Here is a 13,817-nt window from a genome sequence, read left to right on the forward strand (position 1 = left end):
TGGCCTTGCTAAAGAACCACATTGCAACTTACTTTCTGTCCGGGAACCATGCCAGAACAAGAGATTGAAACATATCTGAACATGCTGAAAACCCCTTGGCTTCTCACCCCCCCCCCCTTTCCTGGGAAGGGTGCCAAGAGTCCACAATAGTCCCAAAACAGCTTTCTGTTCATGCTCAGAGGAACTCCTGAGGGAGGAGAAAGGGGGGGGGACTGGAAAGGGCTATATATGCTTGTGCACATGATTGTGAACTCGTGCATGCTTTTTGTGACTTATCACACTTGCTCCTTCTACCAGTTCATGGATGGTAGAAATAAAAGCCTTTTCTCCGAAACTATTCCTTGAGTGTCTGTTGACTCCCACTTCCCTTTCCCAGGCGCAATATTTTTCCCACCCAAGGGCAAAGCCTCATAAGGCTACACTTTGAAGGTATTAATAGGGTCCGTTAGATGCCCTAGGCGGCTGCACCTGACTCTAAAAGCTGTGTTTGTGTGTTGGTTCTGGAGACTGTATCAAATGCTGCTTTTAGGTCGTGTTTAATCCAAATGTTTTATCCTATGCCTGTTTCCTTGTCCTCATTTGCTCTAACAATTATCGGTTAAAAAATCCTAACTGCTATTTTATCTATATGCTTTTTTAATTCTGGTCTGAGACCGTAATAAAGTTCATTCATTCATTCATTGTTTTATATATAAAACAAGTAGATGCAGCAAAACAAGTTGATAGCCCAGTTCAAATAGACACTTTAATTGCCAAAAAAAAGAGATAAAATGGGATTTGTCATATGGTTAAGGGAAATACAATAAAAACCTCCATGAGTAAACAGGTTATATAAAAAATATTCTGGTTAAGATATTCAAGAAACAACTGCACATCTATTAAAATACAAACTGAAACAGTTTAAATTTGTGGATTAAAAACAAAACAAAAAACTCATAGCTGTTCCATTTAGTTATCCTGAGTAATAGTCATTGATGGACAAATTTCTATGATCCAATTCTTTTTCAAAGCTACTTTTAAGCCAGTGTCCACCATCTCACGCACCCACATGCTGTAGCCACAGATTCTGAAAATAATTCACACACTGTGTAATTAAGATTAAGAAACAATTTGCAGTAAATTCTATTTCCAAATAAACTGACTTAAATAGTTACGTAGTTCAGGCTGCAATCCTATACCCAGTTAACCTGGGAGCAAAGCCCATTGAACTCATCTGGAATTGTACCGTCCATGGGAGAATCATATTAAGCTAAAACAAAACTGCTTCAAGCCTGTAGCTCCAAAACCATTTTTGCTTACTATGAAAAAATGACTGGCATCACGCGTAGAAGTGTCTTTGAAATGTCTATTTTCCTTAACATACACCAAATGTGTACGTTTAGGCAAATTACTTTACAATAAAAAATATTAAAAACAGTTTAGTGTTCTGCTTCCTTGGAGCTGATTCAGTTTATTTTCCACCATCGTGTGATTAAGCATTAACACTTACTCTTCGGTAAACGCGGCATGTCTTGTACTCGTCTTTCCTGGTTTGTGACTGTCTGGATCATACCAGCTTTTGGTTTCAAATCTTTCCGGAGGTATTTCTACAACACAGTTTCTGCCTTCTACTAGAACTCGCCAGAAATTATCAATTCCTTCACCTGTTGAAAATATATTATTTTAGATAGCTGGAACTTACTTCCCAATAGTTTATTTATTAAAATAGAAACTTAAATTATTTTGGTGTGATTCGTTTGACAGAAACTACAATGGAACCCCGGTTGTCAAACGTAATCCGTTCTGGAAGAGCCGTTCGACTTCTGAGGCGCATTCGAAAACGGAAGCATTCTCTTCCCAGTTTTTGGCATTCGGCTTCCAAATCGTTTGGCTTCCGAGATGCTCAAAAACCGAAGTTCCATTGTATAAGACAATTAAAAAATTCTGAGTAAATAACTCAACATGATAGCTCAGCCAGTAGAGCATGAGACTCTTAATCTTAGGGTCATGGCTTTGAGCCCCGTGTTTGGCAAAATGATTCCTGCGTTGCAGGGGGTTAAACTAGATGACCCTCTTGGCCCCTTCCAGTTCTATGATATTTTGATTCTATATTATTTTATCATAGAACTGTATATCAGAAGTGTGCATCCATGATTCAGCCTTACCGCATGAGCCGATACTGATTATGATCATTAAAAAGCTGCTATATGAATGCTGCTGTATCATTGCACTAGAAGTATAATCATATTCCCTGTTAGTTCTAATATAAAGATCTCTGGTAGCACTCACTACACACTGACTTAATATGTGATTTAAAGGAGCAGTGCTCACCTCCAGGAAAATTGCATCCGATCCCCACAATGGCAATTTCATCCTCAGTGTCCATCAGTTTTTTTACTTTTATTCTGAAAAGTATAAAATAATTAGTTCAATGAATCCACATCTAAAATTAAAATATGTTTCCCCAACAGGGTGAGCGCTGCATTGCAGGGGGTTGGACTAGATGACCCTTGGGATGCCTTCCAACTCTACAATGATACGATTCTATGATTTCTGTGTGGTCATTTGGGGATAATCCTTAGGGAACATAATGTCAATGACCAATCATTATTGGCTTAATTAATGGCAAGCACCAGCCAGAAAGTGGACATTTAGATGGAGCCAATATATTCTAGTTACCACTGGGGGCCAAAGTAGACATGATGTTAAATACATCTTCATCTGTCCCATCCCCCCTTTTTAAATAACAGCTGGGAGTAGGGGCTCCTTAATTATTTCCTAGTGCATTCCCCCCCCCCCCCGTAAGAGAGCACAAGGGAGAAGCTATAACTGAGTGGTAATAGCACATATGCCTTCCATGCAAAAAGTCCCTGGTTCAAGCATCAGCATCTCAGGCCAAAACCAACAGAGGGTGATGGGAAAGACTGCGGAGTGCCAGCTGCCTGCTGCCAGCTAGTTAAAAAATACTGGGCCAGATGTACAGACAGTCTGACCTGTCAGATGCTTTCCCGTCTTCCTAATGTAAAATATTAAGGCATCTACACTAGTGGCCAAAATTGTGGAAATTTTTTGGGAAAAGTGTATTTCCAAGGTTTGATAGCTCATAACACCGCTCTCCCCCCCCCCCCAGCAATACCAAAACAAGATGACACCTGATTGGCTCTCTAGACACTCATGCTCATTGGCTACATTCAAATGAAGGAAAGCTACTGCATATCAACCTAAGCAAGTTGTGCTTCCTTTTTCTGGTTATTTGGCTATAACTTTTGATAGAATACAAATAGTTGAATAAACTTTGTTGCATTGCATTCTTCATTAAATTATCTTTCCATTGATATATAATTTTATGGTATTACTCCAAAACAAAGTGTTGTTATCATTATGACCAAATAGATTGTGTGTCAAAGCCCCAAGCCACCCCCATGAGAATAAAGACACAAGGACACAGAATTTTAGGTTAATGTTAATGGGCAAAATTTAGGCCACAACTTTATTGGTTGCAGAATGTGAGCGGTAGTGGCTTAGGCATTGGAATCCTGCCCACCTTGCAGGGAGTCTGGTACAAATTCTTTTATCTGTTTAGGTGTTTAACATAGATGAGACCCAGTGTACCCTAGGAAAGTGCAAGTAACCTCAGACAACCAATATATATTGGAATTTCTATATAATACTGCTTTATTGGTTAACATAGCATATAACAAGACAGGGAATATGCACTCATTCACACATCCATACTCACCGGCTCTTCACTGAATTGATTAGGTTCAGTAAAAGCTAGTGGGAATCCTGTCTGCGTCTGACACACAGACCAATCTGAAAAGTCTCATCTTATATAGTCTTCTTGTTGTTCATCTGAATCTTGGCATTTCTCCCTTTCTTTGGCATGTTACAACACTCATTGTTTGTAACTAGTGTAGTACAGCCAGTCTTTACGCTTCTTTGTGTGTACCGTTCACTTGGCCAGAACATGCACATACCATTAGCTTTTTGATCAACACAGTTCATTATTACAGTTACAGATAGGTAGCCGTGTTGGTCTGCCATAGTCAAAATAAAAAAATTCCTTCCAGTAGCACCTTAAAGACCAACTTAGTTAACTTAGTTTAACTTAGTTGGTCTTTAAGGTGCTACTGGAAGGAATTTTTTTAGTTCATTATTAGTTCATCAACAGCATCTATTTTGTGGTGGTGGTCTTCAACCATTTTCGGTCCATTCAAACCATATCATTCATTACATTATGAGCCATCAAACCTCAGAAATACACTTTTAAAAAAGGTTTCCACAATTTTAGCCATGTGTGTATATAAGGCTAAGTGGAATTATTACTGTTTTGTAGCAGCAAAACAGCAGATAGCCTCTTCTATTGCAACCTCTATGGCCACATTTTGTAAAAAAAGAACTCAAACAACATTTGGTGCAAATTGCATGCCACATCGAGCACAACCAGGCCTTCTGCAAGGTATGAGGTATGGAAAGGACAGAATAGAGGAAGCTGTGCTGCTATTAGAATGCAAAGGATTTCAAAATTCTACTCAGCATGCCCACAGCAAATAAACTATTTGGGTCCCAGATACTTGTAAACTGCAAACATTAAAATAAAAATGCAAAAAAATGAAGGAACAGACAATATTCTTATGTAAAGTAAACATGCACAACAATCAAAGTCATCAATACATACAAGAGTAGGCTATTCAGACTCACCTCCAGTTGTTTTAATGCACACAGCTTTTTGAAGTTTGCTGGTGAAATCTTCTGTGCTGTGTATACATTGAAGTTCGCTAAGAAGCTATAACCGTAGTGGGGGCAAGTCCTCATATACTAAGGTTCTACAAGTGCTAGAACTGCTGAGACTTCCTTGCATCTTTCATTTATAAAGGTTTCGAGTTGGCTAGCTCATCATTTTTTCATGGTCACCTTTCCATTACATCATGCTTGGGAAGTTCCCACGGAGTGCAACTTTCAGATTTTGCTTTCCAATTGAATACAGACTTCTGCTTCTCCAAAAAAAATTATGCTTTGTCATCTGACCAAAACAAATTCTTTTTACCACGTAGCATTTTTGCATTGATGAATTCTTAGCTGTAAGTCCAATGTGCTATGTACATACAGCATAATAATACATACTATCTTTCTCTCTCTCGCCATACATTCAGATATCACACAGATCTACACAAACACAATTAGAGCACTTACCAAAGATGAAGTAAATAAAGGGAAAGGGACCCCTGACCATTAGGTCCAGTCGTGGCCGACTCTGGGGTTGCGCACTCACCTCGCTTTACTGGCCGAGGGAGCTGGCATACAGCTTCTGGGTCATGTGGCCAGCATGACTAAGCCACTTCTGGCGAACCAGAGCAGCACACGGAAATGCCGTTTACCTTCCCGTTTACCTATTTATCTACTTGCACTATGACGTTCTTTCGAACTGCTAGGTTGGCAGGAGCTGGGACTGAACGGGAGCTGACCCCGTTGCGGGGATTCGAACCGCCGATCTTCTGATCGGCAAGTCCTGGGCTCTGTGGTTTAACCCACAGCACCACCCGTGTCCCTTATAAGATGAAGTATTTCACTCAAATAATACATAGGGAAAAACAGAATAAACTCAGCTTCTGGGAGTCATAGTTTATAATTGCTATGATAATACCTTCTCATGTGATTAACTGCAAAAAGATGTTACAAGTATGAGGCTAAATCATTGTGTCCATTAGGATTTACAGAGTTTAAAGTGAAAATCCAGTAAGCCTTACACCCATATAATACTAAGTGTTTGTCCTAGGACAAAATATTCAGCTGTTTGGGAGTATGTTTGGACAATATATGTAGTTAACAGAGCTTCTATTATATTAATGTGAATCTTGCTCTTCTGCTCACTAATCTGACTTATTACTGCTCTCCTGGTTTGTTCTGCATATAGGGTTCTTGTGGCAGTACTCAACATTATGGAGTGCCAACAACTGTTTTGTGGCTGCCTAAATGTCATTTTGGTTCTGGCACTCACAACACTCTTATCAATATATGAGACTGTAATAACATTTTTAAAATAAAAAAATGGATTGCCTACATATATTAACAATCAAGGGCACGGAAATAGCAGATGGATAATAGGTGGAACATATCCAAGCAGGTTTCCTACACAGCTTCTTGATCACTCACATTTGGAAGATTTCACCTTGGGGTATTTGCCTTATAAGCAGCTTTCTGCATGCAGTGCAACTATTTTCTCCTTGTGGCAGGCTGTGGTCTTTCTGGTAAGAGTTGGTTGGGGTATTTGGTGGCTAAGTGGGCCTGCCTTGTGGTGAGGGAGAAGGCTTGGACTAGTCAAGTGAGATAGTCTCCTGCTCCCTGTTCTAAATCCGTTCTAGTATGATAAAATGTTGTTGTTTAAAGCCATCTTTCCCAACCTGATGCTCTTAAGATGTTTTGGGCTACAACTCGCATAACCCCCACTGCCATGTTAGCTGGGGCTGATGGGAGATGTAGCCCGAAAAACCTGGAAGTAACCAAACAAACCCCTGTGTTGCAAAGAGTATGTCAGCAATGTCTAGGCAACACGATGACCATGTACATACGCAATAAACAATCTTTATAGGATTCCTTCAAACCATAACAAGTACTAAATGAAATCTTTAGTCTCAAGTCTCTGACAATCTTTAAATGAAGCAAGGTACCAGACTTTGTACGATGTAAGACAAGCTGTGAAGCTTTGTGTATTCAGCAAATATGATGTCGAAAACTTAACAGTGATTCCGGAGCAGTGGCGTAGCGTGGGGGTGCAGAGGGGGCCGGGTGCAACATCTGGGGGGGCGTGCTCGCACTCGCAGCTCTCTGTCCCTACCTGGCTCACTCACTCTCTCTCACTGCAGTGTTGGCTGTGCGAATCCGATCCGAGCTGCTGGGTCGCCGCCCACTGTGGAGGGGGTGGGTGCCAGGCGTGCGGTGCGGAGAGAGAGTGAGGGACTATCTGGGGGAGGGACAGTGCAGCGGCCGCCCAGCGCAGCGCTGAGCGCGGGAGAGAACCACACCAGACCAGACCAGGCAGCAGCAAGAAGAAGCTGGCAGCGGCGGCAGGTTAGGGGTTAGGGGGCGCAAATTACTTGCCTTGCCCCGGGTTAGGGGGCGCAAATTACTTGCCTTGCCCCAGGTGCTGACAACCCACACTACGCCGCTGTTCCGGAGATTGACTACTGTTTCATAGAATTCTTCGTCAGCGTGGGGGGAGGATATAGAATAGATTCATAAACTGAAAATAAAATTTTACAGACGATGACCTGCATGCACATATCACTTTACAAAAATTATAAATTATAATACAAACAGTAATGAAAAAGAGTACATACCCCACCATATTTAGAATGAATGTATGCAAATGAATATATCAAATGCTGTGGAACAGTGCTCATGTACCACCTGTAGTTGACTTTATATGTTGTTCAAAAAATATTGTTAGTAGCAGTGACTACATTATAACATGTAAAACACATGAGGAATGACTGGCCAGTTTATAGGGATTTAGTAGAATATTGATTGTTAGCGTGTATGGGAACTAGGTGCGCAGATGTGGTTCATTTATATTTATAGCATGAAAGGCATATGATTTTAGTATGTCGAGCTGGGGCAGTCTGTTGCATAATAAGGAAATTTCCGTGGCTACATTTTCCAGCTGATGGGAAGCCAAGGAATGTTTGGAAATTTTGCTCTCCTCTGTGTCCTTACTTGCTTTCTTTAGCACATGAGAGAAAGATAATGCAGCCCCAGTTAAAATATAGATTTATGTATTTACTTAGGTGATTTATGCACCTCTTAATAAGTTTCTGGGTGGTCTCCTCGATCACTCACATTTGTTCATCATTCTGCTGTTGCCATGATTCTTTGCAATATTTTAGGGGAAGCAGGTGGTACATGTAAAATTGTGTGATCCATACGTTATTTCTATACATACATGATTCTCATTGAAATTTCGCCAGAACCTGGTGATTTCCCGTTTGTCATCTTTTTAATCACTTGGGCCGTTTCTTCTATTTCTATGTTGGCATTTAAATATTTATATTCTTCTTCTAATATTGACAGTAAATTATTCTGTAACAAATACTCTTTTTATTTTGTTTTAATCTTTAAACTCTGTTTTATACAGCTTTTTGTAGTAATTTATAAAACTTTGTTTAATTTTTTCTGGGTCAGTAGTTTCTTCTCCTTGATCTATTATTTTGTTTATGATTCTATCTGTTTTTCTTTTATTAACCAAGCCAGCATCCTGCTGGCTTTATTGGCCAATTCAAAATATCTTTTGTCTCATGCATTTTATTTTACTTTCTACTTCCTTATTTTAATAAGTTGGAAATATGTGATTGTAAGATCTTTATTTTTGGCTTACTTTTTCATTTTTTGGTTTTTTGATCAATTCATTTTGTCTCTTATCTGTCTTATTATTTCTTGAATATTATTTTCCTTTATTTTTCCATGCTATTTATTTGTTGTATCCCGAAGCCCCTCATATAAGCCTTACTTGTGTCCCAAATTACGTTTCACCCATAAACCCTTCACTGTGGCATTGAACAGAACTTGCTTGGCAATCGCATAATTATAATCATTTCTAGATTCATGAGCTCTTGTGACTCTGCAGTTTCTCACCACAGTTTATTCCGAAACTGCTTCATTCAACCTCTGTGAAATCTTCTTAGTGCTAGCTTTAAAGAACTGTGCCTTTTTGCTCTTCTGGATCCTAGCTGGTCTTCAGCAAGCTTTTAAAACATATATATATATTTATACGTGGGACACCCATCATTAATTTTTTTTATCAGAATAAAAAAAATACTAAATACTATCAAAACAGCAGATGCAGCAGCAAGCAAGTTCCTTAAACAATCAGGTCATGTGCATAAGAAGTAAAACTGAAAGTAAAATACAATTTTTTAAATACTTGGGGTGTGTTCACATTCCTGCCTGAGAGTGCTATTACCATATTTTTTGCACCATAACACTCACTTTTTTCCTCCTAGAAAGTAAGGGGAGATGTCTGTGCGTGTTATGGAGGGAATGCCTATGGGTGGCGGGGGGGATCTGCTGCAGTCGTGAGCAGAGGATCCATGGTGAGCAGAGGATCCATGGTTCCCCTTCCTTCCCTCCTCTGTGGCTCGCTTTGAAACAGCAAAATGGTTCATAAAACTAAATTCTCATGAAATCATTACTGATCTTTGTTAAATAATAACATGCTAACATGCATTGGTTGGTGTTGCACCTCAAAGACACAAGATGAGGAACCTTCATTTTGTGAAGAAGGTTGCTAATAACCAAATCAAAAGGGGCATTTTATTATTTTGCAACAAATGTTTAAAATGGAGGATAAAAATATAATACATAGGAACTGATAAAATCCCACACTGCTGCTATATTAATGAAACAAGGAAAGACTCTCCTCCCTGCAAAAGAGGGGAGTGGTTGTGGCCGGGAGCCGGACTCCGCCTCAAGCAGGGGGCGTTTGCCCCCTGCCTCCCACTCACCTGGCTGGCGCCCACGCCCTCGGTCAGGCACCCAACCAGGTGCCTTCAAGGGGGCGTGTACAGCAGCCTGAATTGCGGCGGCGGCAGCTTCCAGCCCTCACTTTTGTCGTCCCGTCGTGAGTCACCCACCCTCCACTCCCTTAGAGCAGGGTTTCCAGTTTTCCTTTGGCCTTGCTATGGACCTTAGGTTGGTCGCCCTGGTTGTCCGGGGGGCCTGGTAGGAATTTGTCCATTTGGCATTAGGCTTTTTGGTTTTTTCGCCTACCTCGTAGCAATCGTCACAACTTTCGTGGTATTGGTGGGTAGGTTAGGCATTGGAATAATGTGTTGTGGTGTCGAAGGGCTAGGTGTGGCCATCGCCTGCGCCTTCAATTTTTGGGTATTCCGTTAAAGGAATCCGGCGGTCGTGTATTCTGTCCGATGCCTGCTTGGCGGGAGGCCATGGCACGACCCTCGGTGACATCAGGGGTGAGCCTATAGTTGGATTAGCATCAACAGGCTCCACCTACTGGTGAATAAACCCCCTTTGTTTGTTTGTTTGTTTTTTAGACTCACCCCTCTCCGAGTGGGTGGAGTCAGCTGACATAATCCAATGCCTAAGCCAATACCTTTTCACTTGCTGTAATCAATAAAGTTGTGGCCTTTTCTTGCCCATTAACCTTATATCACGTGTCCTTGTGTTTCATTCCACTGCGCGGGGTTCGGGTCCTCGAACCACAAGCATCTTTTCTTAGGAAACGAAACAAAATAAGATGTGGCATATTACAAAAGCTTGGATGATTTTGCATGTGACATATTCACTTTTCTATGCCCCTATGAAGTAAGTTTACCTAATTAGGAAATGAAACAGCACTTTAGACCAGCCTCCTATCAGCCCCATCCAGCATGGTTATGACACACGAGGCAGTGGGGCTTATGGGAGTCGTACATGTAATAATGTAGTCACTGCTACTAACAACGTGCTACTAACCATGCTGACAAAGAATTCTACGAAACAGTAGTCAATATCCAGAATCACTGTTCAGTGTTGGACATCATATTTGCTGAATACACAAAACTTCACAGCTTGTCTTTCATCGTACAAGGTCTGGTACCTCGCTTCATTTAAAGATTGTCAGAGACTTTGAGACTAAAGATTTCAGGAAGATTTATTTTTCTGAACCGTTTTAAGGCTTTGGCTTTTATTTTTCTTCCTCTGGATTTTGGCAAAAAACAAAACCCTTTTTTCCCCCTTTTCAGCTTTAGTGAGGCCTGCAGATTTTTCCATATGTGTTGAAAGTACATCATCTTAGAGAGTCCTAAACATGTTTTTTATTTTAAAAAACAAGCACACAGAGAATTATAGTCACTATTTAATTATCTTAACCAACTACAGCAGAAATATGGGACTGATTATTATCACTTGACATTTATTTCTCTACCTACTGTTCCATATCTTTTACAACTTCAAAGCATTGTGGAATTTATTGTTGGAGGAACTGTTGTTGGCATCTATGTCTCCAGAGACTATCAAGTGCACCTCTGGGTCTGAAGTCACACCACCTCCTAGTGATCTCCCCAGGGCGAATGCCTGGGCAGTGTGCATAGGGGCCCAGGACTGCCTAGGTGACAAGAATTAAATAGAATTAAATCTGGAGAATCAGTAAGAGCTATTGCTAATCAACATTTTATATTGATTGTTAGCGTATATGGTAACTAGGTGCGCAGATGTGGTTCATTTATATTTATAGCATGAAAGGCATATGATTTTAGTATGTCGAGCTGGGGCAGTCTGTTGCATAATAAGGAAATTTCCGTGGCTACATTTTCCAGCTGATGGGAAGCCAAGGAATGTTTGGAAATTTTGCTCTCCTCTGTGTCCTTACTTGCTTTCTTTAGCACATGAGAGAAAGATAATGCAGCCCCAGTTAAAATATAGATTTATGTATTTACTTAGGTGATTTATGCACCTCTTAATAAGTTTCTGGGTGGTCTCCTCGATCACTCACATTTGTTCATCATTCTGCTGTTGCCATGATTCTTTGCAATATTTTAGGGGAAGCAGGTGGTACATGTAAAATTGTGTGATCCATACGTTATTTCTATACATACATGATTCTCATTGAAATTTCGCCAGAACCTGGTGATTTCCCGTTTGTCATCTTTTTAATCACTTGGGCCGTTTCTTCTATTTCTATGTCGGCATTTAAATATTTATATTCTTCTTCTAATATTGACAGTAAATTATTCTGTAACAAATACTCTTTTTATTTTGTTTTAATCTTTAAACTCTGTTTTATACAGCTTTTTGTAGTAATTTATAAAACTTTGTTTAATTTTTCCCGGGTCAGTAGTTTCTTCTCCTTGATCTATTATTTTGTTTATGATTCTATCTGTTTTTCTTTTATTAACCAAGCCAGCATCCTGCTGGCTTTATTGGCCAATTCAAAATATCTTTTGTCTCATGCATTCTATTTTACTTTCTACTTCCTTATTTTAATAAGTTGGAAATATGTGATTGTAAGACCTTTATTTTTGGCTTACTTTTTCATTTTTTGGTTTTTTGATCAATTCATTTTGTCTCTTATCTGTCTTATTATTTCTTGAATATTATTTTCCTTTCTTTTATTTTTCCATGCCATTTATTTGTTGTATCCCGAAGCCCCTCATATAAGCCTTACTTGTGTCCCAAATTACGTTTCACCCATAAACCCTTCACTGTGGCATTGAACAGAACTTGCTTGGCAATCACATAATTATAATCATTTCTAGATTCATGAACTCTTGTGACTCTGCAGTTTCTCACCACAGTTTATTCCGAAACTGCTTCATTCAACCTCTGTGAAATCTTCTTAGTGCTAGCTTTAAAGAACTGTACTTTTTTCCTCTTCTGGATCCTAACTGGTCTTCAGCAAGCTTTTAAAATATATATATATTTATACGTGGCACACTCATCATTAATTTTTTTATCAGAAGGAGCTAAATACTATCAAAACAGCAGATGCAGCAGCAAGCAAGTTCCTTCAACAATCAGGTCATGTGCATAAGAAGTAAAACTGAAAGTAAAATACAATTTTTTTATACTTGGGGTGTGTTCACATTCCTGCCTCAGAGCGCTTTTAAGTTGTTGTTGTCGTCGTCCCCCCGCCAGTGTGTTTCATGCCTCTTTCTGCCTTCGGCTGTTCTCATCAGGACAGCTTCATTACTGTCAGATTTGTTTCTCTTTGAGGTGCTGATGGCAGGAGAGAGACAAATTAGGAGTGGCTTAAGGACTCCAGTCAGCAGTATTTTATAATGGAGTACAAAATACATAACATGTCATGGGAACATGAATTAAAAACTCTGCACTGGAAATGCGGTGAGTGTACAGTAAACAGAAGTGTGAACACAGTCTTTGAAAGATACACCAGCTTGCATAGTAAAATTCTTGGAAGGACTGAAAGAATAACACAACTTTCTCCCTGATCCAGCATTTCATTAGGCTGGACCTCATCCAAATGATGATGAGCTAGCAAATCAAGGGAATCTGGCTAGTACTGCGATTGTGCCGTGCAAACACAAAAAATGTAAATGCATTACTTGGCGCCTTTATATTTTCAGCTTCTTTTTTCCCTGGAAATGTTCCAGTTGTTAGGGTTGCAAAGGCAGGCTTGAAAATGTGTGGATGATCTCTGGTGATGCCTCTAATGCCACAGGACTCCGAAGGGTGTGTATAGGTAGCAGAATTTCAATGTCCTGAATAAGTACTTGCTCCTCCTTGTAAGCAGGAAAGCTTATGTGAAGTGAGGAAAAATAAATTAACCAGTTCACACTGATCTGGAGTTGGGGGTGAACAGGGAAGCGGCTAAGTTTGCTGAGGATAACAAATGGTTCCGGTCTGTAACAATATAGTACCGTATTTTTCGCCCTATAGGACGCACCATCCCATAAGGCGCACCTAGTTTTTTTTTGGGGGGGGGGAAATAAAGGAAAACAATTTTATTTCCCCCCCAGGCGTGGGGGAAGCCCGAGCTTCCCCCGACCCCAGAACAGGCAACTCTCCGCAAGCCGTGGGAGCCCGGCGCCGGGCTCCCGCGCCTTGCGGAGACCTGTGCAAAGCCTGGGCGCGCTGAGCTCAGCGCGCCCAGCCTTTGGCATGCAGGCAACTCTCCGCAAGCTGCGGGAGGCCAGCGCTGGGCTCCCGCGCCTTGCGGAGTGCTGCGCGAAGTCTGGGCTCAGCGCGCCCAGGCTTCAGCATGCAGGCAACTTCTCCGCAAGCTGCGGGAGCCCGGTGCGCGAAGCCTGGAGAGTGAGAGGGGTCGGTGCGCACCAACCCCTCTCGCTCTCCAGGCTTCAGTGAAAGCTTGCATTCGCCCCATAGGA

General features: G+C 40.7%; 1 protein-coding gene across 2 annotated transcripts in view; it reads right to left on the reverse strand.

Moving 5' to 3' along the window:
* The window catches only part of LOC310689622 (phenolphthiocerol synthesis polyketide synthase type I Pks15/1-like), a 26,296-nt gene that overhangs the window by 11,833 nt on the left and 646 nt on the right, over positions 1-13,817 (reverse strand). The window contains exons 1-3 of one of the 2 annotated variants that reach the window (XM_083467347.1): positions 4,681-4,742; positions 2,311-2,384; positions 1,490-1,643 (exon numbers count right to left, since the gene is read on the reverse strand). In XM_083467347.1, coding sequence (XP_083323473.1) covers positions 1,490-1,643; positions 2,311-2,365 — 209 coding nt within the window. In that variant the 5' untranslated portion in view covers positions 2,366-2,384; positions 4,681-4,742. Of the gene's footprint in view, positions 1-1,489; positions 1,644-2,310; positions 2,385-4,680; positions 4,743-13,817 lie in introns of those variants that run through there. The other variant, XM_083467348.1, reaches the window with a different exon arrangement.

Source organism: Podarcis liolepis, assembly GCF_965112155.1.
Source record: "Podarcis liolepis genome assembly, chromosome: 12".
Lineage (NCBI taxonomy): Eukaryota > Metazoa > Chordata > Lepidosauria > Squamata > Lacertidae > Podarcis > Podarcis liolepis.